This window comes from Sorex araneus, chromosome 2 (genome assembly GCF_027595985.1).
Source record: "Sorex araneus isolate mSorAra2 chromosome 2, mSorAra2.pri, whole genome shotgun sequence".
NCBI classification, from domain to species: Eukaryota; Metazoa; Chordata; class Mammalia; order Eulipotyphla; family Soricidae; genus Sorex; species Sorex araneus.
Genome location: NC_073303.1, coordinates 278,820,093 through 278,847,438, shown reverse-complemented (window position 1 = coordinate 278,847,438; position 27,346 = coordinate 278,820,093). Strand labels below are relative to the sequence as shown.

The following is a 27,346-nucleotide window of genomic DNA, read 5'->3' as shown; positions in this document are numbered from 1 at the left end:
GATTTGTAGTGTTGACCAAATCTCTAAAGCTATAAACCTGTGTCCCAGAACAAGACACTATGAGTTCAAATCCTAACTACTTACTAGCTTTGTGGCTTTAACCAATTTACATTTTTCTTTTGCTTTCTTCACGTATAAAGTAGGGATAGCAACTACATCCAGAACTCACAGACCTACATAAGTGGGATCACTTAGTACAAATGAAATACTAAGAATTATTTTGGTACCTAGTATCAGTTCATAAATGTCCATTATAATAATCTTTTAACTTGTCATTAATCAATATATTAACAATTCATTATTTGAAAAAAAGCTTTATTACAATCATGTAATCTGAGACTTGTAATACTGAATATCAATTAAAGAATACTTTTTAACATGAAAACTTTCACAATTAAAAGTTAGAATCCAACACAACCGAGATTTTTTGTCTGATGTATCCTTTCCCTAGTAAAAGATTGTCCTTTAATTAACTATAATTCTCAGCTTTATTTATATGCTTTACCAATATGCACTATTTTAAGTATTTTATTTTAAATATTTTGAATATATAATAACCTACCAATATCTTTTCCAACATTTACTGCAAATAATGTTTCTAGTTTTGTATATGTGTGCAGGTTTGGGGCTACATCTGGCAGTGCCTGGAGGCTCCTACTAGCTCGGTGCTCAGGGGTAATTTCCAGCAGTGCTAAGGGGACCATGCATAAATATGACAGAGTTAAATCTCCTGCCCAAATTACACCCCATGAACATATTACAGATATATTGTCACAGTCTCTCACTTGACATTAAATTGCTTCCAGGTATTTGTAATATTTAACAATGGACATTCTGTAGTGCTTCCTGTGTACATGTGAGTTTCCCTAGGAGAAAGTTTTTCAAACACCATCAGCACAATCTCAAATAAATTTGGTGTCAACAAAAATATTACACCAAAACACCAAAATGCATCACATGCAATAAGGCATGTTAAGTATGCAAGATTCTTTCTATGCTTAGAAATAAAGTTGGCTACCTTTATTGCAAACCACAACACCTAATCAGAGAGAGAGAATAAAAGGGAATACCCTGCCATAGTGGCAGGGTGGGGTGGGGGGAGACGGGACTGGGGAGGGGGGGAGGGATGTTGGTTTTACTGGTGGTGGAGAATGGGCACTGGTGAAGGGATGGGTTATCGAACTTTGTATGGGGGAAACATGAGCACAAAGATGTATGGATCTGTAACTGTACCCTCACGATGACTCTCTAATTAAAAATAAATAAAAATAAAAAAAATTTTTAAAAACTACTATTAAGATAATAAGAACATGCAACTCAAAAAAAAAAAGAAAGTTGGCTAAGAGGGGGAAAAATATCTTTATTGGACATTAATAAGCTTCTCTATAAATAAGGACATCATGGGAGTGGAGCGATAGTATGGAAGGTAGGCTGCTTGACCTGTGTGGGGCTGACCTGGCTTTAATCCCCCACATTCCACTGAGGGGATCCCCCACATCCACTGAGCACCGCCAGGAATAACTCCTGAGTGCAGAGTAAGGAATAACCCCTGAGCATTGCTGGCTGTGAATCCAAAACTAAAAAATCCCAGCAACTAAAAATAACAACAACAAAATAAACCAAAAAGGGCATAACACCCTTAGTACTGTTCTATTATTTTACATAAATTTTCATCTCTGTGGGCCAAATATTCTACTCATCTTCTACAATCTGGGTTCAATCTTCAGCACCCCATATGGTCCACTGAGCCTGCCAAGAATGATCCCTTAGTCCTGAGCACAGAGCCAGGAGTAAGTCTGAAGCCTATGCAACAGGTGTGGGATCCCTACCCCCGCTAAAAATTATTATTTTAGCTTTTATTTAGACAGGAGAAATCTCAGTGTGGCTCACATGGCAATGTGGATCTGAAAGTGCTCAGGGCCATCAGACCACACCCAGCACTAGGCTGGCAGGCGCAAGCTGGACCTGAAGACTGAACGCAGTGTCTCTTCTCTGCCCTACCTCCCCACGTTTTTAAAAATCACACTGAGTCTGAGGCAAATAGCCTGAGGACAAAATTAAGTTAAAAGATATGCTATATAATTAAAACTATGCTGATTTTGGTAGTACAATACTAAAATTCAAATAATACAGAGATTTACATGCTCCATATGCAGGTGACACAGAAATTAATGAAGTCTTCCACATTAAAAAAAAAAAAGCCAAAAATGCCCCGCAAAAACCGAAACTAGTGTTATTAATCATGATAACTGCAAATGTACACAGCTCAACCATTCTTCTATTATATAACCATGACTATTATCATTACTACTGGTGCTGAGATTATGGGAGGCTAATTCTCAAGGATCTCGAACAAAAAGTTTATTACTTTTTTCAGTAAGGAAATAAAGCTCAAAATCCTGTTTTATATTTTAGAGTTAGTTTCTCTTCTTATTTGTTCTTTAGGACTTATAGGCCACAACTAGTGCTCAGGGTATACTGTCAGCAGTGCATCCACATGCAAAGCACGTACACTCGTCCTCCAAGCTGTCTACTCAGTCCCCAAATCCTTCATAAACAACTCTAAATCTAAGCCGATTTCCTAATGACTTTTTTACCTCACCTACTAGATTCCTAAAAATTTATGTTCTCAAATACAGCCTGTGTGCACTGCCAATATTTTGATATTAGCCTGTGCTCTTGGAACCCCAATTGTTAGGTACTCCAGAGTCTAGACTTTTCGCTATTGTTGCTCTTTTGTTTTTATACTTTCAGAGGCTACTACTGGGTCAATGTTTAGGGGTCATTCCCAAGGGTGCTCGGGGTGGAGGAAATCCAACCAGGCCTCTAGCACGCAAGCATGTACTCTAGTCCATAGAACTCTCTCTCTAGTCCCAGATGCCAGTCTTAAACCACGTACCGTAATTTAAAAAATGTAATTATCTTTTTGAGCTCCACATTTTGGACTAGGTCCAACAACTGGCTATGCTGCCACAAATTCCTAGGTGATTTATCTCCTTTAGTGTTATGAAACACCAATCTACTATGTCTACTGACACTGACCAGCTAATCATTCTCTACATGTAATCACAGATTATAGCATAAAATTGACAGCTTCTTTGTACAGGTTTTAAACCTTGTCCACGAAGCCTTTATTATTGCCTCGGTGGAGACAAATTCTCATTTTAAGTGTGGCTAAGTTAGTAAGCTGTTTCTAACACATATAATGTGAAAAAAAAGTTTTTTATTTCTGATAATATATAGTATTTTATTCAAATATATCAAATATTTGATTCTTGACAATATATCAAAAAGAACACTGTGGCTTCTGTTTTGTTCTACAGGGGATTTTGCTGGAGCAATGGTTCAGGGGTTACTTAGTACTTGCTTGTCTTTGATGTGGCTGATGCTGGTTCAATCCTAGCTATCCATAGCTACCCTGAGCACAGAGCAAGGAGTATGCCCTGAGTACCATCAGGTGTGGCCCACCACTTTCCCTCCCCAATTTTTTAAAAAGAGGGCAGGGTTGTGGGGAGAATGGAGGAAAAAATTTTTAAAGAAGGGGACTTCCAGGAATCAGTAAGGGGAGGGATGAGAAAGCATTAGCTTGAAATGCAAGGAGTAGGACAGATACAGATCAACAGGAGAGGGAAAGGGGTTGGCTAGAAAGAAGAAAGAAAACAGGGACGGGGGAAAAAACTGGGGAGCAGATGAGAATTTAGGAAGAACAGATCAGGAGGTAGAACAGTAACAAAGAAAAGGGACAAATGTTGCCTGTAGAGGAAGACTGGGGGACTTGGTGACTAGCCAGGTAGATAAAGGGTGGCTGGAATTTGTTCCCAACTCTCTCTAGCCCCACCACCCTGCAGGCCTGAAAGGATACTTCCTCCTATCCCTACCCTGTTGGCAGGGACCTTACAAATTTTAACTGTTTGTCATATTAACCTTATATATTCTTTTTCATAAAACAAATGCACTGAATCAAAATGCCTGCAGTACAAAATTTGGAGACTAACTTCTGGATGTTTTGACATTTACAATTATTTTTTAGGGACAAGGAATCTGAGAATAGCTCTAGAATAAGACATGATTATGGGTGCCAACATGGTTCCACATAATGAATTCATGCCTCAAAATATTTCTTCCAATTTGGCTTAAAAATTACATTTTCCTTTAACAGGGTAATTATATAGCATTTAAAATAAAGCCTAAACGAGAACGGAACTTAAGGAGTTACTAAAAAGTCAAACTGTTATATTGTAAATAAGAACTAGAAATCATAATTATAAAAAAGGTAATTAAGATGCAAATTTCTTAAAGAGTTGAATCTTGAACACAGAAACACTGCAAAATAAATGATAGAGAGGCGAGGAAGTGATATAGAAAGGCTTCTGAGAAGCAACAATGTTTACTTAAAAACATTGTTATTAGTTTACTTAAAAAACATATATTAGAAAAAGCTGTATCACAGGATGACCAGTTATTTAATATATTACAAATGTAGTTAAGTTTGTAGAATTAAAAATATCTTGTTTGTAATGTATTGACTACTAAAGTAAACAGTGACAACATATACAGAAAGGCACTATATAACTCAGTCTTAGAGTAGAAGACATGATTTTATGCTATCTATAGAGCTATAGCATAATGTTTTTTTAAAAAATGTGCTTACCAAAATTTTGATTAGAAAATGAAAAACAATGCCAAAAAAGAAAATGCAAAGTGAACTAAAGATCTTTACCTATTTTGGATATTTGATCCCAGAAAACACAGGTAAAACAATAGATAAAAATGGCTTTAGTTAAGTCTTTTAAAACTCAGCAAAGCAAAGGCAAAACTAAACCAACAGGACATCAAACTAAAAAGTTTCTGCAGGGCAAAAGAAACCGAATAATACACACAAAAGACACTTCTTTATCTATTATTGAGAAGGTATTCAATAAATGGCTGAGATATTCAAGGAATTTGCACAATTATACAACAAAATACCCCCATGAAAAAAATTTGAAGAGCTGAACAGACTCTTCAGTAGAAAAAGAAAGCTGATTATCACTGATTACCAGGGAAAAACAAATCAAAATGGGAGTAAGATACTACCTGACACTTGCCAAAATGTATAAATGGACAATTTCAAAGAGCAGAAAGAACAAGTATTGGAGAGAATGTGAAGAGAAGTGAACCCTCAATTGTTGGTGGAAGACATTCTAGCACATCCTTTCAATGCAATGTTTCACTATAATCACAAATGAATGAGGTCAGTGCAGTTTATTTACTCTCCTTTTATGTTGCATTGCATGACCCCCTCCAGTTCAATACATGCTGTCACAACAAGGCAGATTCTCTCTCTCTCTCTCTCTCTCTCTCTCACACACACACAATAAAATCACTGTTAAAGATAAATTAATTTTCATTTAAAAAATTACTTTTAAATTAAGGGTTTTTTTTAAACCATTAACCTGACCCACAGGCCAAGCCAAATGAATTTCTTTTTAAGAAGCTTAAGAGAATAGGGAGGCATGTTTCACTGTAATATCAAAAGATACAGACTCAGTGAAAAAATTAGGTATCTAATTCTTATCTTTTCAAAGTTGTTAAAATTCTCCATGTTATCTCTTTTCATTAAGATCTGTTTTTATCACCTAATAACTTAAAAAATGTTTTTTAACCCTTACGAAAATTAGCCTTTTCATTCTGATAGTTTTAAAGACTTCCTAAAACCTTTGATGCTCTGCTGTACTTTGATACCACATACCAAAAAAAATTCTATGTGTGGAATATATTTCTTAACCTAGTGTACAATTATTTTATATTTCCAATCTGAAGATGTGTAATTTAAAATTAATTTTGAAAAGTTCAGCTTTGTGATCAATACTATTTCTTTCCAGTACTTCTCTCTTTTTTTAGAACTTATGTAAAGGGCTTATAAAGCCTCTCAAACTTTCCTCCATCTATTAGAAATACTGTTACATACCTTCTATCTTTTTACACTGTGCCTGAGTAATTCATCAGCATTATATTCTAACCACAAATTGTCTCTTCAATTGCCTGAAGTATATGTTTATACTGGGTATATCCATACATATAGCTTCATATTCACTATTTACAATTGTGTTTTCATAGTGTCTTATTCTAATTTTGCCACTTATGTGTTGAAGAAAATTTGTCACTTTGTCTATACCATTTTCTACCTTCTGGCCTAAAATTATACCACTTAAGGATTTAGTCAGACAAAATATCCTACTACTTTCCTTACTTCCTAGTTGTTAGAGCTGAAATATGGAGATTAATATTCAGTATTTGTTTGAAGTAGGATGGGAGGTATTCAAAGGACAGTCTCTAGATAGTACTTTACCCTGACATACAATAACATCTTCCCTCTACAAAATGAAGCAACACTTAGATAGTTTGTTATCATCCATTGCTTCTAATCACATAGGCAGCCAGGTCTCCTATGTTGTTTTGTTCACTGTGTTTTAGTTTACATCCTGCAGGGCACAGCAGCCACTCCCAGCTCTGTAAATGGAGGTAGACCTTGGCAAAACTCAAGGATCCTCATCTGAGATACCTGGAAGGTAAATCAAGTGCTCCAGCCCTTGGAGCTATCTCTCAGGATCTAATGTTGTCTTGACCAGTGGATTTTAAATGACTAAAAGAAAGCTAGTACTATTTATGGTGCATTTGATTCCTGGCACCACAATGGTCACATGGTACTGGGCACAGCCCTGGAGGCTCCTGATCAGCAGCAGGTGGCCCCAGCGTTACCCCAATACTGCCAGAATGGCCCAGGTAACCCCAGCACAGAAGTGTCTAAACAGTATTGTACCCCCAGGCCTGAATCTCTAGTGGGGTCACTTGATTAATTGCTGGTAGTTCTCTGAGGAATCCTGAGCCCTGCTCAAATAACCATTAGCCCGCCAATAAATAAAAATAAATAAAATGCAGAAAAGGGCACAGAATATAGTTCGGGGTAAATTACTGCCTTGCACATATGAGATTCTAGGTTGATTCCCAGTACTACCAAAAAAAAAAAAAATCACTAGATAATGACTGCAAAATTAAAAAAAAAAAGTTAAAATGTAAATTAGTCTGTCGAGTCATAAAGATGGAAACAAAATTCAGTGAAAGAGTGGATAAACAAAATGTTTAGTCTTTTGAGAGTTTCAAGGAAACAATAAACTTTTCACTACAAAGAGAAAAACATTAGTTATAATACCAGCAATGACTAGACACTACTACTTATACCACAAAAATTTGAAATTATAAGAAATATGAAGAACACTGTTATCAACTTTGCAATATATATAGACTTCCTGAAATATAGATTCTTAATCTGAAACAACTGACAGAAAATTGGTATAAACGAATAATTTTTAATATGAGCATAAAATTAGCATTCAAATAATTGGTCGTAACAGAAAATCTTCAAAGAAAATATCTAGAGGTTTAAAGAATTTTCCTGATGAATTTAACCAAATAGCCATAGTGTGCGTGACATTTTCAAAACTATAGATTACACATATGACAACTGGTCCTAGGTGTGTAGGTCAAACTTTCTATATCTGTTTAATTATAAGACACTTCAACAAGATTACCTATTAGGCATTTTCAGAACCTATACCAATTTTTAAGTAAACCATCACTACATATTAATAAAACATATCAGCAATCTTTCAGTAACTCCTTAAAAAAATTGAGCAGCAGGGAAGACTTCAATGTATTCTGAAAGTTACTCCTTATGAAAGCAGAAATGAAAACTTCCAACTCTCTATAAAGAAAAGCATAGTGATCACAAAAGATATAGAAAAGCATGACAAAATTGATGATCGATTCTTAATAAACCTCAAACTATTAAGAAAATAAGGGAAACTTCCTTAACCTGCCAAGACCAACTGTGGAAGATTTAGTTAACAGTCTTGATGAAAGACCCTACTTAATCTGCTTAAGAAAAAGTTAGATCAAAATAACAACAATCACAAAAAGGCAGGGAAACATGTTGTATTTAATTTCTATAATACTAATAAACCGGCTATCATAAATAACTATGTGGCAGGAATGCAGGTAGGAATGAAGTAATTGTAAAATGACATGACAAAATTTTGAAGATGGTGATATATTCATGAACTTGACTATAGTAGTTCTATATATACTGAGTTAAAACTCACCTAAAAACTTAATTACAGTTTATTTTACATTATCGCTAAAATTTGTAGTTTGAAAAAGACTGGCAGGAATATGGAACTTCTTGCTTTTTATTAAGTAGACTTGTCAATTTATTATATGTGTGGTTTATCTAAGAAAAAGTATGTGGAATTTCAATTAGGTAACATACTCAGATGCTTTTTATATTTCGAATTAAAATACATGTCCAAGTTGAAAAATAGGTTTATTCTTAAAACAAATTCCCTATTCTTTTCTAACACTTTACTAATATCAAATGTATTTAAAATAATCCCTTTTCTTTTTTTTTTTGGTGAGGGGTGGGGGGCTTCTGGGGCTAACCCCTAGCAATGCTCAGGGGTTATCCAAGCTCTCTAACCAGGGTACCACAACCTGGGCCTCTTGAATGCAAGGTCTGTCTACTGACCTATCTCCGTGGCTCCTGAAAATATTTTTCTATGTTTATTAAAGTGTTTCATAGCATGCCTAATGAATTACTCCTCTGTGAAATATGCTCTTTAATAAGAGCAATAAAATACTAGTGAGTCTTTTATTGTTTTGGTTTTTGGGACCTACTTGGAAGTACTAAGGCCTTACTTCTGGCTCTGTGCTCAAAGGACTTTGTGTGATAGGGGAGAGCAAACCTGGGTAGACTTGTGCAAGGCAAGCTTTTATCCGATGTACCCATCTCTGGTCCTCCAGTTTGTAATTTAAAAGTTCACAGGTTTCACAGATAAGTTAATATCAAACATCAATGGAGTATAGACAAAAATCTCTGTGATTCTCATTTCTATGTCTAGGTGAATGTAGAGAAGAGTGGTACTGTCAGGCTCACTGTGGGAAAACGAAGCTCAAGCAGCACCAATCAGCTCAGTAAATCCTCAATGACTTTAGGAACACCACCACCAATCATCATAAACTGACTCTGTGATCTATTTCCTGATGATTTCATTTGCTACCTGTAGCAAGCAATATGACGTGAAATTGTTATGTGCCTGTCTAAAGGAGCAGGTTGGGGATGAAGTGAAAGGACACTGTTGGAGAGTAGATCATAATGGTGGTGAGATTCGTGTTGGAAAATTGTATGCCTAAAAAAATGTATTATGAACCGTATAAAGTAAACTCTGTAAATCATGGTGCTATAAAAACTTTAATAATAAAAAAGAGTGGTATTACAAAGGTGTTATATTATTTGGAGCGGTAAATTTTTAATGCTAACTTCAGTCACTGTTCAGAGGCATATTTAGAAGACATTGGTTACCAGGACTATGGAAGAACGAATAGTATACAGTAGAAAGTAGGAAACTAAATTTTTGAAATATAAAACAATGTTTTATTAAGGCCATGCTAAATTAAAATCTTTAATACATACATATTCCATTAGTAGAAACCAAAGACAAAGATTCTTTAATCAGGATATATTTTAAATGTGGAATTGCGTGGCAGGGGTACAATTTCATCCATAATAATAAGGCAAGAATACAAGCATTACAGACTCTCTCTTGTTTTCCATTTATGAACTCCTTAACACTTCTCAGTCCACTTTGGCCTTTGCCAGGTCTTTCAATCTTAAAATTCCCATGAACTTTGTCTAATGTCAAACCTGGTCCAGTTATGGAGGGGGCAAAGAGCAAACACCCATGCTCTCTTGAAAGATTCCTAAAGATTATCATAAAGATCCTAAAGAGAAGATGTAAGTTATTTAACCATATTCTCTCAAAGTACTACATGCAACAAACTATATTTACCCGCACTTCTCCCCAGGATTCATTAAAAAACTGTCATCTGGATAATCTCGAAAGGGATCTGACCCACTCTCCATATATTAACTTCTTACATACTTGCCAAACCAGTCCTATATAAATCCTATCCACAAATTGAGAGTAAGATGGTTTTGAATGATAATAAACAGATCTTCTCGGTTAACTAGCACCTGACTAAGCCTGCATAGTCCAAATCCTTCCAATCAAACCTTATCTGTCCAGAAACTGAACTTCAAGCAGCAAACAACTGAACTTCACTAACAATTTCATGATGGCTACATTACTTTTCTTTATCCGAAGTGTTTCCCACATCCACAAAGCAAAACAAATGACCACAAGAAGATATTTATTATTTAAGTATAGAATCTACCATGATTTTAAGTTCCTTACCGGTATCTATGAACAAATATACCCTTAAAAATAGAGTTCATCATATTTTCAATTTCATCCTGATTTTCTTGCAGCTGAAATAAAAAAAACACATTAAAGTATTGATTTTATTAAAATTATATTTCCAATTTCTAAAAATTGCTTTTATTGATATTAAGTCATTAAATGAATATAATTTATAGAATGACATATAAAATTAGTTTCAGGTATGCAAGATAATGATACCTGCAAATAATGCAAAATGGTCACCATTGTCTACTTAACACACATGAAGACAGATCTACTAAAAACTTTCGCTGGTGACGAAAACTTTCCAAGTCTACTCTTCTCAATACTACAGCACTGTAATACTATTAATGACTCTCTATGACATATTTCTCCATCACATCTGTCTGGCAACCACCAATCTGTTTCTGTAACTGAGTTCTGTTTTTTCTTTGTTATTTTAGTTTATATGTAAATAAGAAACAAGAAACATGACTTTTGCTTTTCTTCTAACATAATGCTATTGATTTATGAAAAGTGTATCATTTAGCTACTCACTCAGATGACCAGCTTATTTCCCATGCACACTGGTCTTATTTATCTCCCAAAGGCCTTGTCATTTCCTAGTAGTATCTCCTGAGCAAAAGGAGAGCTTTCAGAATGTACCTAGTTTGCTGTACATTTAGAAAAAAGATGCTCCTGGGATGAACAAAAGTTCACATATATTATTTACATATAAAGATATTTTTATATATGTATAAGGTATGAAGAATATCTTGTGCTCTATCAATCTCTTTCAACTATTAGTGAGCAAATGGACTCCCTGAGTTGTGCATTTCTAGAATGTTAATTGAACTTAAGTAGTGGGTCCGGGGACTGTCTGGCCTCTTAGCCAGCACATAAATAAAAATCTTATTATGATTATGATGACGACTCTACAAATACTACTTGGAAATGAGCCCAGGAATCTTGAAAGACCTCCAGGTTCATCCAAGTTGTCACAAATAGCAACAATGTATTCTTTATATACAAGCATTTTATTATATAACTTTATCTGTGTAAATACACGTTTTCTTTATGTATTCACCCACTTATGAACGCAAGCTATTTCCATGTCTTAGCTACTACTAAGAATCAATAAACAAAGAAGTGCAGCTATAATTTTGAATTAAGAGTTTCCATTTCTGGGGTAGGACAGACAGTATAGTGTGTAGGGCAACTGCTGATCCAACCAACCTGGTTTGGATCCCAGGCAATCCATGTGATCCCCTGAGCTGGTCAGGAGTAATTAATGAGTGCAGAGCCTGGAGTAAACATGGCCAGGTATGGGGAAAAATAAAATCCTCTTGTTAAATATTAAGAAGTAGAACTGCTAGATCATATGATAGATCTATTTTTATTATTTTTAAGAACCCCTATATTGTCTTCAATTGTGGTTTTATCAATATACGTTCCCACCAATGGGTAGAGTTTTCCTAACATCCTAATTAATACTTCTAATTTTTCATCTTTTTTATAAATCATTTAACAAGTGTTAGGTGACATTCATTGTGGTTTGTATTTGCATCTCATTTCCCTTGTGACAAATAATATTGAGCATACTGAGTTCATGTGACAGCTGACCATCTGTATGTCTTATTTAGAAAAAAAAATCTGGTCAAGTCCTCCATTCACTATTAAACAAGACAGTTTTCTGCCACTGAATTGTATCAGTTCTTTAACTTTTAAATATTTTTAGCTGCATATGTGATCTGCAAATATTTTCACTCATTTCATAGGTTTTTTTTTTTTTTCATTTTGCCTTGGTTGTACAAAACTTTGATCTTTTTTAGCACCATGTATTTGCTTTTACTTTTGGGGTCAAATAAAAAAAATCATCACCAAGAATGCCAGGGAACTGATCACCTATATTTTCTAGGGGTTGTAGGATTTCTGGCCTTATGTTCAAGTCTTTATTTTTACTTTTTTTTCTTTTTTGTGTCACACCTGGCAATGTACAGGGGTTACTCCTAGCTCTGGACTGAGGAATTACTCCTGGCGGTACTCAGGGGACCATATGGGATGCTGAAGATTGAATCTGGGTCAGCCGTGTCCAAAGCAAATGCACGACCCGCTGTACTATATCAAGCCCAATATTCAAGTCTTCAATACACAATTTCTCCAAAACAATTGAAGATATTGTTCTTTAAATTTTACTCAGCTAGTTTACTATAAATTAAATGACTATACATGCAGGGTTTATTTCCAGACTTTCCATTCTGATCTAGTGATCTATATGTCTGTTTTTATGCCAACATTACGTTTTTTTGATTACCAGAGACTTAATGAAAACTTTAAAAATAAGTAATGTATTTCCAGTTTTGGTTCTTCTTTCTTAAATCTGCTTTGGTTACAATGGTTAATTTCTGGCTGTTCTCATTCTGAGTAACTTTTTCTAACTTACTATACTGTACAACAGATGCCTGAAATTTAACAGGATTGTTTCTGGGCCTGACACTCGTAAGACAAGTTGCAAAAATAAAAAGAGAGGCACGAAAGAATATTTCAACAGACATCATTGACAGAAAGAAGTTCTACATGAACTATAGCAAAAGTTATTTCAAACAGCACAACTAAAATTTGAGCTTATTCATCATTCAGAATAAAATCACAATCAAGATGATTCTAACTTTTCCTGGAGTAACACTTAGCAAAATGTTTGCTTTACTATAAAAATAAATGTGACAATAAAATTAAATCAGTTTTATACTTTTGCTGTATGCTTTGTTTTAGGGTTTACTGACGTAAACTTGGGACTGCCTTAGAGTGGATCCTTGAAATTATGGCAATTTACTAATAAATTTGAAAAATTTATGTGTTGCGGGCCAGACAGTACTGCAGGCAGGGAACTTGCTGTACACGTGCCCAACCCCAGCATCCACGTGGTGTCCGCCAGGAATAGTCCTTGAGTGAAGAGTCAGGAGTTAGCCCTGAGCATCATCAGGCGTGGCCCCAAAATAACAACAAAAAACTTATTCATTGCATTTAGTATATTAAAATAGGGGCTGGAAGGATACTAAAGGGGGCAAGGCTTCCCTTTTATGTTTAATCCTTGGCATCCCAGAGAGTCCTCTGAGCATCACCAGATGATCCCTCAGTAATGCGTGGCCCCCAAAGCCAAAATAATAATAATGTTAGTATTATTGGTTTTAAGTCACACCTGATGGTGCTTGGGGACCATATGTAAAGAAGCACGCTAGATCAGGCTAACACTTATAAAAAATTATTTCTATGAGACATACAGTTTGATGAACAGCACTTACTAAAACATAGTTACAAAACTGATTCCATAATATCTCAAGTAGATGTATGTTCTAAATTAAAAATAACACATGCTAGAGTTTTAATCCCCAATATCTCAAAATCATTTGAAACGAGGACAGTGGCAGTTAGGTAAAATGTGGTTGTACTAGAATAGGAAGTGTAACCAATCCAATACAGTTAGTGTTTTGCAAAAGAAAAATTTAGATATAGACGCACACACAAGGAAAACTGTATAATGAGACTGAAAGTATCTTTACCCTCTATTTTATAAAGCTGCTGACAATGTACTTATTAAGTCACTTTCAACACTATTATGAATATTTCATTGCAAAACTGGGACCAGTTCTATTCATCAAAATTCCTTATCTATCAGCTAATTGTAATCTTCGTTTTAACTCCCAGCTGACATTAATTTCTGAGCCTACTGACTGATAAAGTTATCTCTAAGATTTCTTTTAGGATGGGGGTCTGTGATACTGACATTATACTTAATGTTCTTTCTGAGTCTAGAGCCTGACAGACTACAAGACTACAAGACTAGTAGGATGATTCTGTGAGACCAAATAATGTAACTTCTAAAAACACGTTAAAAACACAAACCTTTCAGCAGATAATTATGAAACAAATTTGTTTTGCTATATGTATCTATTTTATAGTCCAGGAGTCTCTTTCTATTCAAATAAACACCTCTCCTGCCATGAATTCCTAGGGAATGGGCTCTGGCAGCTCTGGCTCCTTTCCATTGGTTCTTATGAAATGTGTTGCTCCGAGTGGAGTAGGCTGACGCTTCAGTTGAACCCAAGTCCCTTTCTCTTTGGCTTCCTTCTTATTCCAATCATTTTTCTTATCTTGTGTTTGGAAGCTGTCTCGACTCTTAGAAAGGGCTTAGGACACTCAATATGGACATTAATTCTCTAGGCAAGAATCTTGCCCTGGCCTTGTTTGTTAGTGATGATGCTGACAGCATGCTGGGTAACACTGGAGACTCTTCCAGTTTTGCCATGGTAACATTCGTGGCACATTCGTTTTTGAAAAGTGCACATTCCCTTTATGCCTTACGATAGCACCTTTCTTGTATATCCACATGTACGTGGCCAAAGGAACAACTTCATGTTTTCTAAAAGGTCTACAGAATATACAACGGGTGCCCCTTCTCTTTCCCTTTGTGTTGATCATTTTTGGATTTACTGGAAGATGGCGGTTTTGGACAAAAGGAAGATGTTTTGCTCTATGTTTTTAAAACAAAGGAGACTCTCAACTACCATGAAGCTTACCTCTTTGCGCTTCTGAAGCAGCAATTCCAACCTTTCATTGGCTCTCTTTCCAATCATTTTATTCCTCTCAGCTTCATATTGTCTCTGTGTATTATCCTGATGAATACTGAGATTTAAGGCAACATTCACCAGTGCAGTCATGAGCTTCATGGCTAAGAAATAAAGGAAGATTATAGTATTCACCTGTGAATCAGACCTTAATCCAAAGAACGACAATTGATATCACAAATTTATAAAGAATATGGATGAAGGCAGGAAAATATTTAATTTCTGTATTTCCAATCTTGACTTAATTTCAATGAAAAAGAGAAAAGAAAAATTTATAGAAGTAAAATTATCATCTTAGCCTGCATATTTCTGTCTCATTGACCCTGGTTCATTAAGATTCAACCCTCAAAAGGAACTTCCTCTCCTCATAACTGGCATGAAGGATTTTAGTAATAAGTGACTTCCTCAAGTTAAAATACATTCAGTGGACATACTGGTCAAGCCAAATAGACTTCTCTTCTACCTGTATGGCACACACAACTGCTTCCATAATACCGTGACACACATGTGTCAAAGGAACCTTGTTGAAACTCAGGATCTTTACTCACAACTATGCTTCTCTCCCTCTGTGAATGGCATAACCTCCAATGTTTGAAAAAGATGGATCCTATATTTAAAAATTCATGAGAAAATATACTTAGAATTTCCAATTGACCTAATTTTCCTACTCACAACATATATTTAAATTTTCATCACATTTGTAAATCTTAAACTTTGGTCATTCATATTTATCTTCATTATTGAGAAAGTGAAGAATACAGAGAAAACCCGTGCATACAAAAATTTGTGCACATTCTGGTTCCAGACTTTTACAATGTAACTGGAGTATTTAATTATACTATGAAGGTAAAAGAAATTTCTAAATTAATTTAACAAAAAAAGAAGAAAATCTCAAGACAAAAGAAATCTGGAACATGAATACTTAAAAAATGTTCATAGATAGTATCAATTTAGCAAGAGAAACTTGTAATAAAGACTACAATGGACATTGTATAATAAGCCTCTTCTCATCCTAAACACATGAAAAAAAATCATTAATGTCTGGAGAGACAGTACAGTAGTTAAGGCACTTGCCTTGCATGGAACCCCAAGTTCCATCCCTGGCAATTCATATGGCCCTGAGCACTGCCAGAAGTGACCCCTGAACACAAAGCCTGGGGTGGTCCCTGAGCACTGCTGGATGTGGCCAAATAACCAAAATAAAATAATGATAATAAAAAAACCTCACTAAACTCTGCAACCTACATATCCCAACATATACGCAAATAAACAACTATTGAAAGATTTCTAATTTAAAGACAGGAACAATTTGGAGATTGCAAAATCCTAATAAGTCTAACAAATAACTCATTTCTGAATAGAGTGAAGTATAGAGATTATGCTTGGATCTTGTGAAAAAGACTTATTTTAGTAGTTTCTCTACATTTATCAGAGAGGATTTAGCCTAAGTATTTTAATAGTTGGTGACTGGATGGCAAAATTCATTCTAAAATTCAAGTGATTATGCAATTGTCTGTAAATAGGCACAGACTATAAATGACTTATTACCATCCTAAAATTTTCCAGAAATTTTTATAATCTGAAAATTATCACATCTGTTGAGTCTACTAAAAAAGTTACATTTTAATTTTTCACTTAACTTCTCGTTGCATTTTACAAAATAATTCTATCATTACAAACTGGGCATTGAAAAGTAGTTCTGTGGGGTCAGATACATAGCTCAGCAGTAGAGTATGTGCCTTGGAATTCTGAAGGCCCTGGGTTTGAGACCCATTTAAAACAAAACAAAACAACCTTCAGATACTGCATACAGAAGGACTGGTTCAATCCCTGTCACTGCAAGGTCCCTTAAGCACACCAGAAGCAACTCCTGAACAACAAGCCAGCAGCAGCTCCTGATCAGTACCTATTATGGCTTCAAGACAAAAACAAAACAAACAATAACAGTCGTTCACCAGAGATTTCTAAACTCGCCTAATGAGTGCTTTCTCATTCATACATCAATCCAATATACTGCCTCAGAAGTACAAAAAGTCCTCTCGATAGATCAACCAGACTCAGTAAGGAGATACTTTATTAGAAGGAATAAATTAAAAGAGAGTTAGTAGATATACACAGAACTTTTCATTCCCCCAAAAAACTGAATACACATTCTTTTCCAGTGCACAGAGGACATTCTCCAAGATAGACCACATTTTGGGCCATAAAGCATACCTCCATAAAATTAAGAGGATAGAAATTATATCAACTAGCCTTTCAGACCATGATGTATTGAAAACATAATTGAATCACACACAAAAATGGAGAATCAAATCAAACACCTAGAAATTAAACAGCTCACGACTGAACAGCAAATGGGTTAGAGAGAGAATCAAAGAGGAAACTGAAAGATTACTGGAAACAAATAAAAATGAGGACATGAGCTGCCAGAACTTGTGAGATACAGCAAAAGCTGGAAAGTTTATAGTTCTACAAAAGGGCCTGCATCAATAACTTCACCTCACAGCTTAAGTTCTTGGAAAATGACCAACTGAAAGAGCCCAAACCAGGCAGGAGAAAAGAAATAAACTTAGAGCAGAAATCAATGAGCTGGAATCCCAAAAAGCAGTCCAAAAGATCAACAAAACCAAGAGCTGGTACTTTGGGAAAATAAACAAGGTTAATAAACCACTAGCAAGACTCACAAAGAAACAGAGAGAGGAACCTAATAAGCAGTATCAGAAATGCAAAGGGACCTATCACAACAGAAACTGCAGTAATCCATAGGATCATCAGAGATTACTTTGAAAATCTTTATGACACAAAACACAAAAGAACCTTGAAGAAATGGATAAATTCCTGGATTCTTATAACCTCCCAAGACTGAACCAAGAAGATTTGGAATACCTGAACAGACTTATCACCATTGAGGAAACTGGAAGGGTAATCAAAAGTCTTCCCAAAAAGAAAAATCCAGGCCCAGATGGATTCACAGTGAATCCTTTATTTTTTAAAAAATTTATTCTTTTATTGAATCACCATGTGGAAAGTTACAAAGCTTTCAGGTTTAAGTCTCAGTTAAACAATGCTCGAACACCCATCCCTTCACCAGTGCACATATTTCACCACCAAGAATCACAGTATACCTCCCCCTCCCCCCCTCCCCAGTCCCCCCCCACCCCGCATGTGTAACTGGTAAATTTTACTTTACTTTCCACGGTGAATCCTTTAAAGAGGACCTAGTGCCAATCTTTTTAGAGCTTGTCTAGGAAACTGGAGAAACAGAAACTCCCAAAAAGTTTCTATGAGGCAAATATCACCCTAATACCAAAGCAGACAGAGAAACCACCAGAAAAAAAAAAAGGAAAAAAGAAGGAAAAAAAGAGAAAATTATAGACTAATATCCCTGATGAACACAGATGCAAAGATCCTCAACAAAATACTAGCAAACAGAATCTAATGACTCATCAAAAAAGACCATACACCATGACCAAATAGTACTCATCCTGGGGATGCAAGGGTGGTTTAACACTTGTAAGTTAATCGACATAATACACTGTGTCAATATAAAAAAAGATAAAAACCGTATGATCATTATCAATAGATGCAGAAAAGGCTTTTGTCGAAATCCAGCACCTATTTATGATAAAAACTCTCAACAAAATGCAGACTGAAGGAACTTTCCTCATTGTAGTCAAAGTCATCTACCACAAGCCCACAGCAAGCATTACTCTTAATGGGAAAAAAACTAAAGGCCTTTCCTCTAAGACCAGGAATAAGACAAGGTTGCCCACTCTTGCCACTTCTATTCAATATTGTAGCCACCATAACAGTTAGGGAAGAAAAAGATATTGAGAGCATTCAGATAGGAAAGAAAGAAGTCAAGCCCTCACTATTTGCAGATGACGTGATACTATATTCAGAGAACCTTAAAGTCTCTATCAAGAAGCTCCTAGAAATAATAGATTTGTATAATAGAATGGCAGGTTACAAAATCAATACCCAAAAGTCCATGGCTTTCCTATATGCAGATAAAGAACAAAAATAAAGTGATATTTAAAAAAAATCCCATTCACAATTATGCCACAAAAAATCAAGTACCTCGAAATCACCTTAACTAAGAAGGTAAAGGAACTGTACAAGGAAAACTACAAAATATTATTTCAAGAAATAAAGGAGGATATGAGGAAATAGAAACACATTCTCTGCTCATGGATTGGGATAATTAACATCGTCAAAATGGCAAGATTCCCCAAAGCATAATACAGATTTAATGAGGTCCCTATAAGGACATTTTTCAAAGAAATCGATCAGATACTCCTGAAATTCATATGGAACAATAAATCCTCAGGAACAGCTAAAGCAATCCTTGGGAAAAAGAAGATGGGAGGCATCACCTTCCCCAACTTCAAACTATATTACAAAGCAGCAGTAATTAAAACAGCTTGATACTGGAATAAAGACAGACCCTCAGACCAGTAAAATAGTTGACTATCATGATACAGACTCTCAAATACATGATCACCTAATTTTTTTTAATTAATGTAGGAGTACTGCTATATATTTAGCCATTGATTAAGCTGACTGAATTGATCACCTCACCTTTGATAAGGAAGCAAGAAATATGAAGTGGAGTAAGGAAAGCCTCTTTAACAAGTGATGCTGGGAAGACTGGATAACTACATGTAAAAAAAAATGAACTCTGAACTCAACCTAACTCCCTACACAAAAATCTAATCAAAATGGATTAAAGATTTCAAACATCAGACCTGAATCCATAAGATACAAGGAAGAAAACATAGCAAACCCCTCTATGACACTGAAGCTAAAGGCATTTTCAAAGATGAAACACTGCTGACCAAGCAAGTGAAAACATGGATATCAAATGGGACTATATTAAACTAAGAACCTTATGCACCTCAGAAGAAACAGTGACCAAGATACAATGACAGCTCATGAATTGGAAAACCTATTCACCTAATACCCATATGATAAGGAGTTAATAGCAAAGATATACAGGTACTGGTAGAACTTTATGAGAAAAAATACCCAACTCCATCAAAAAATTGGGAGAAGAAATGAACAGAAACTTCCTCAAAGAAGAAATCTGAATGGTCAAAAAATACTCTACACATCACTAATGATCAGGGAAATGCAACCAAAACAACAATGAGGTATCTCACACCACAGAAACTGGCACACATTCAAATGAAAAAGAATAACTTGCGCTGGTGCAGATGCGGGGGGGAAAGGGCCCTCATTCACTGATGGTGGGAACGCCAACTGGTCCAGCCTTTTTGGAAAACAATATGAAAAAAACTAAAAATTGAGCTACCATTTGACCCAGCATTACCACTTCTAGTAATATACCCTAAGGGTCCAAAAATACAGGAGAAAATACCATCTGTACTTCTATGTTCACTGCAAAACTATTCACAATAGCCAGAACCTGAAAACAACCTAAATATCCAAGAACAGACAAATGGATAAAGAGACTATCAAATACGTACACAGTGGATTACAACATAGCTATTAGGAAAAATGATGTCATGAAATTTGCCTATAAATGGATGGACTTGGAATAGTATAATGATGAGTGACAACATGAGTCATAAGGAGAGAGGCAAATATACAAAGACTGCATTATTTGTGGGATTAAGTATGACAACAATATCCAAGGCCAGGAAAAGTGGGCCAGGAGGATTGGGCAATGGATGGTAATTACCACAAAGGTTAAGACAGAGGAGGGTCCATTATGACAATACTAGCTGGAAATGATCACTCTGGATAAGATCTGAGTGTTGAAAGTAGGTAAAGGGATATACATGATAACCTTTCAGCATCCGTATTGCGAACCATAAGGCCTAAAATGAGAGAGAGAGAGAGAGAGAGAGAGAGAGAGAGAGAGAGAGAGAGAGAGAGAGAGAGAGAGAGAGAGAGAGAGAGAGAGAGAGAGAGAGAGAGAGAGAAGGGCGGGGGCAGGGCAGAGAGGGAGGGAGGGAAGGAGAGGGAAGAGGTGCCTGACATGGAGAGAGGTGGGGGTAGGGGGGCGTCACTGGGAAACTGGGGACAATGATGCTGGGAAATTGCACTGACAGAGGGAGGAATGGGTACTGGGGCAGTGTATGACTGAAATACAATCACGAACAGCTTTGCAATGCCCTGTCTCACATGATTCAATTAAAAAAAGAAAAAGAGGGAGATTGGAGGGATAGTACAGCGGGTAGGGTGTTTTCCTTGCATGCTACTGACTCAGGTTTGATCCCTGGCAACCCCAAACACAGCCAAGAGCAATTCCTGAGTGCAGAGTCAGGAGCTTCGCTGGGCATGACTCAATAAACAAAACAAAATAAAATAAACAAGTACAAAAGTGTACTGACATGTTTTATTTTTAAATAAAAATTTTTATTTCATTTTATATCTTAGTGATGTATAGAACACAAATGAAGACAACTTCAATAAACAAAATGTTCATAAAGAAAAATAAAGGGCACTTGTCCTGCATTCAGTCATACTGGATTTGATTCCCAGCAGACTGATGAAATTTTTCAATGATGAATTCTATATTGTGCCAGAGAAGTATAAAGATTCAATACCTTTTATTCATTAAAATTTTAAATACCTATTTCCCCAATACCTTTTCTCAAGAAGCTAACCCAAAATATATTACCCAAAAAAAGAGAGAATAAATGAAGGAAAAAAAAAAGGAAGCAAGCAAATCATGATAGAAAAAACAAAAAACAAAAAGATTTGAGGCCCACTAGGAGTGACCTCTGAGCACAGAGTAAGAAATAAGCCCTTATTGGTGTGGCCCAAAACTCAAAACCAAAGCAAACAAAAGGGTGGGGTGGGGGAGGGGAGGAAAAGGCAAGGAGGAGTGGGGGAGATGTGTTATGTTATTTAGAGGAGGGGCTAAAATTAAGAGGAATCTATTTCTTAAAATGCAACGTAACAAATAATGAAAAGATAAGACTCAAGAACAAAACCGAATAGAAAGAAAGTAAAATATAAAAACAGGAAGAAAAGGAGATTATACTCTAGTGTTTCTCAACTGCAAGGCATTTATTTTACCTGGTATAGACTCCCAGTATACTCCAAGGGAAAAATCATATAACTGGGTGGCTGGGGGAATGGCACAAGACTGGGGGAACCACCAGTAGGACAGAGGGACACAAGAAGTAAGTAAGGTTGGAAGGGAGTTAAAGTAAGAAAAACATTGATAAGCAATGAGCTAAGGTCCTTATTTGCTAGGTCTTCATTTACTAAAACAGAATAGGTAGTCAATAAATTCTGAGAAAAACAGGAACAATATGAACCACTAAATACACTAATTGACTAAACTGTCTAACTGATTTTATCCCTGACTCAATGACTTTTATTATTTGTTCTTAAATAAGGGCAACAACTTACACATACACAGTTTTCAAGAGCTCCTAATTTCTTTGCATGTGAAATGAGCCCAGACAAGTTAAGGACTTGTCCAAGTAAAAAAACTAGTAAAAGGCACAGAGGGATACAGATCCAGACAGTCAGCCTAGAACTCCTTTCATGAACCACTATATCACATAGTTTTAACAACTGAAAGTCAAAGAAAAGATGGGCAACATTCTGAGGCAAAGTACTTTTTAGTCTATTATTTGAGGACAAAGCATTTTCATATGCCATTTATTTGCTGAGCAAAAAGTCCAGAGATGCTGACTTAATATAAAATGTTAAATGAAAATAAATCACAAGTCATATAAAATTATGTCAATATAAAATCAACCATATAAAAACCATAAATATAAAATCAGTATAATAATGTTAAATAGGGAAATATAAATGTTCATTTCTCTGTAAAGTCTGATTTCCTATACTTGACTGTCATAAGAGAACCTTAACCACAGCTTCTAATTTTTGAAAAATTCATTATAGATAAACCAGAAAGAAAACACTGCCTTTAACATAAATTTTATGGTGCAGTAATTTGTTTTTTTTTTTTTTTTTTTGCTTTTTGGGTCACACCCGGCAATGCACAGGGGTCATTCCTGGCTCATGCACTCAGGAATTACCCCTGGCAGTGGTCAGGGGGACCATATGGGATGCTGGGATTCGAACCCGGGTCGGCCGCGTGCAAGGCAAACGCCCTACCCGCTGTGCTATCTCTCCAGCCCCTGGTGCAGTAATTTGTAACCAAAAAAATCCGATGGAAAAAATGCAAAAAAAATAGGGAAAAAAAGAAAATAAAAAGTTTAATCAACATTTTATTTTCATTTGATAGATGGTCATCAAAACATAATTTTGAGGTCAACAACTTAAAATACACAGATTTTAAAATCAAATACCTAGATCCCCTGGGAGACAAATTACCTTCAGAATACCAAGCAATGAAGTGGTAAAACAAAGAGAATCCGCTTAAAAAAAATAAAGGGTAAGAAAGGGCTATCTTCTCATAAAAATGTCGTCTACTAGGGAGGAAAAGGTGCCCAGTCTCAGACTGTAAACATACTCAAAATAATAATGACAAAATGTTAAGTTAAATCCAAAACAATGTTCTGTTATGTCCTTGAGACAAGTACTGTGAATATACATAATAAGGTACTTAATTCTAACGATGGATAGTTTGTGAAAATCTAATAGGTAACATAATACTGTGTGAAGATTCCTTACTATAATGAACTAAACAAGCAGGATGGTGTACTGTTCTATTTCAATTAATAGAAGAGGGAAAAACTGAGGAAAATATAATGTAAAATATAACAATCTGTTCAATTTAATGGCAAAGAAAATTTTAAACAAAGAAAGCATGGATTACCTCAAATGCAAACTGATACCTCTTAAAACTATAAATAGTCCTAGAGAACTACAGAATGATGAAAACATTTATAAAAAATGAAGGTAAAGTATACAATTAAATGTAATGCATAAACACTAATACAAGGGACACAATTAATATGAAACGGGAGTACTTGGGAACAATAAAGCACTACTGGTAAGACCACTCTAATGACTTATGACGCTCTGAAACTCATTGTAGCTGTACCCTACAAAACAACTAACCTGATTGTCTCTCTTCTCAGCTAAGATATAAGCAATGTCAAGGAGCATTTTATTCCAAAGCCGATAATCATATCTGGCCATAACTGCCTTGTAACTGTCCATGCACATAGTCTTTGAAGCAGAGGATTAACTGTTCCTGCCCATTTTATCTAGTCCCCAAGACTTGTCCTGCAAAGTGAATAAAAATGATTATCTTTTAATCTACCCCTTGCCCACATACCATTTAAAAAAGGCTGAAAATTAGAACAAAAAAATTCTAGAAAAGATGGGTAACTATTATACTGTTTGGAATTAAATAGCAAGATCTCTGGGCTTCTTATTAAAAGGTAGGTAACTAACAGCTCACAAATTTTAAAACTCAGTTTTGGAAGATAAAGGCATTAATGTCGACACCTAGGAATTGAAGTAATATTTTGAAATTTGATTGTTACTTAAAAAAATTGTTTGAAAAAAAATAAGCATGAAAATATTTTTCTTCCCATTTGATTTGAAAAATAATTTCAGTTCAAATATGCTAGATGTGATACAGAAGAGGTTACCAAAAAATATTGCTATCTCTTAAGCAAATTTAAAAAGTATCCTAATCATGTAAAAATCATGGAAAAAAGCTACTTAACCAAAAAGAAATACGATTAAAGCTGTAATAAAAATGTACTTACATAAATATAAAATTAGCATATATATAGTTAAAGGAATAAATATAGGGTGAACAATACACTAAGATAAGTCACTGTGAATGAGCACATGGAAATGAAAGCTGAAATGGTCAATCAAAAAGTCAGTAAAATGTGGAAATGTTTTATTTACATAACAGTGAAATACAAAAAGGCATTAAAGTACATTTTTCAGTAAACTGAAACTTTGTGTGTGGGGGGGGAAGGATTAGGGTCACACCCGGAAGTGCTTAGAACTTATAACAGGCTATGCACTCAGGGATCACTCCTGGCCTGGCTCTGGGGACAATATGGGGTCTTGGGGATGGAATCTGGTTTGGCTGCATGCAAGGTAAGAGCCCTACTAGCTATATTATTATTACTAGGTATACTATCATTATCGCCCCTAAACTAATATATTTTAAGTCAACCGACTCTGCATTTTCCTGCAAGTTTTTTTTTTTACTTTTTGGGTCACAGCCAGCAATGCACAGGGGTCACTCCTGGCTCATGCACTCAGGAATCACCCCTGGCGGTGCTCAGGGGACCATATGGGATGCTGGGATTTGAACCCGGGTCGGCCGCGTGCAAGGCAAACGCCCTACCTGCTGTGCTATCACTCCAGCCCCTTCCTGCAAGTTTTTATTCTTTCTCTTGTATATGATGTGATGCATGTATGTGTGACTGAACTCAAGATTTTATAAATGGAAGACCAGTGCTCTACCACTGAGATACACCCCCAATCTTTTTTTTTATATTAACTTTAATGCTTCATACAGAATCATACAACACTTCTGAATTAGAGAAGTAACTTGCCCCTACAAAGAAGTCCCGAAGTGCCCTATATTTTGACTCTCTCTTCTTTAAAATTGTTGTTTCACAATTCTATCAGGAGAACAGCATGTTGTGTCTGTCCTCCATTGGTGAGTTGTTTCTCTTACTCAGTGTCTTGAGAAACCAGAAAGTAACATTTTATGAGAGTAATTTTGGCTAGTCAGAAGCAATTTCTGTCTAAAGTTTAAGTTTCATTTATTTCAAATCACTGAACTGAACTTACTATGTTCTGACAACCAGCCAAATGTAAGCAAAAAACATAAACAAAAACCAAACACCAAATGCAGAATTAAGACAAAAATATACTCAAAACATCAAATAAACTGTATTTGATGTTTGTTCTCTGTAGGAACATTTCAATAATAAATTTTGTTTTTATTTTATAATTTTCAAAAGATAAACTGGGAAGTCATAGAGATAGAGAGCATATATTTTATAGAGGAAGCTCACATTTGATCCCTGGCACTATAAATGGTCCCTGAGCACGGCCACATGTGATCTCTAAGCACTGGAGTAGACACTGAGCACCTCTGGGTGTGGTACATTTGAACAAAAATGAAAACAAAAACTAATGGGATAAAATTGGGCAAAACATCTTCCTTTATTCCTAATATGAAAAAAAGAACATCTAACTCCCCCCAAAACTATTTTTATTGTTTGTTTCACAGAATACTGTAAGTTAAAGTGAAATATGTAATAATTTGGAGCAACTACATGGAAAAAATAGTGGGGGGAGAACTATGGAACAGGAATGGAAAATATGAATGACTTCAAGTAATATCAAATTGACTTGTGACAACAGATTGAAAATGACCAATTTATACTTTGTAATATGTAGTCCTCAAAATAATAATATCAGTACCAGCCAGAAACTCTTTGGACATGGCTAAGTAATTTGTCCTACAGATAATTCTGATGCATGCTAAGGTTTGAGAATCAAAGTTTTAAATAAATGATAAATTTAAATTGAAAGCAAAGTAAAGTATAATTATTAAAAGGTAAATCTGGTTTTTGTCATGGCAAAAGATGAATATTACTGTTATTAATGTGATGACAAAAGAAACCCAAAAATTTTGAAAAGAATGTAATCATTATTTATTACATATGTATGTGTGCCCATACATATATATATATATATACTCACATATATACTCAAACTTTGTGTAGTATAAATGAAAAGGAATAGTCATTTAGGTAAACACACCTAAAGTAATTGAGGGAAAACAGAACCCTAAATTAAATAAAATTACCTTGCTACGGAAAAAAACAAAGAAAAATAACCCTGTGCTTGAAGGTTCTCTAAATGATTCTGAATGAAGGTGAAAACTGTAATTAACCAGTTCTGGAGATTATCTATAGTTTATCTAAATGAAAAGTGATTTCAAACACCTACATTTAGATATGCTTGGCTTATTATACTACTAGGAATAGGAAGAATGCCAGTTAGGTTGCAATTACTATTATAACTGGTGAGAGTAATTAAACTATATAATCAAATACAGTTGACCCTTGTAACAATTTATAGGGAGGATTGGGCACTTTTAGGGGCATTGACCTCAGCTACATTCAAAGCACCTCATGTAAACTGACACCCTTAAAAAGTAACTAATAGCTTGTTAATTGTCAGACACTTTACTTACATTTATTACCTTTTCTAGACCAGTGTCTAACCAAAGATGAGTGATATCTCCCTCCAGGGAATGATGAAACCCAGAGGGAAGGCAGTAAAATTTGGAGAAAATTGGGGACACGCTTTCTGTTGCTGTTAGCTTACCAAAAAAAAAAAAAAAAAAAGGTTTAAGTAATTTCTTCTGAAAAGGTAGGCAAAAATAAGCTCCAAACTGAGTGGAGTCATGCATATTTTAACAAACTTTAAATTTTCATCATTTGTGTTGATCTATGGTAAAAGTATTGAAAGAGGCTTCCGAACATATTTTATGTA

General features: G+C 35.3%; 1 protein-coding gene across 3 annotated transcripts in view; it reads right to left on the bottom strand.

The window, feature by feature from the left end:
• STAG1 (stromal antigen 1) overlaps window positions 1-27,346 on the bottom strand; it is a 335,329-nt gene that overhangs the window by 124,897 nt on the left and 183,086 nt on the right. For 2 of the 3 annotated variants that reach the window (XM_004602955.2, XM_055127095.1), the window contains 2 exons: window positions 14,852-15,003; window positions 10,290-10,363 (listed from right to left, as the gene is read on the bottom strand). In XM_004602955.2, coding sequence (XP_004603012.1) covers window positions 10,290-10,363; window positions 14,852-15,003 — 226 coding nt within the window. Of the gene's footprint in view, window positions 1-10,289; window positions 10,364-14,851; window positions 15,004-23,917; window positions 24,046-27,346 lie in introns of those variants that run through there. The other variant, XM_055127096.1, reaches the window with a different exon arrangement.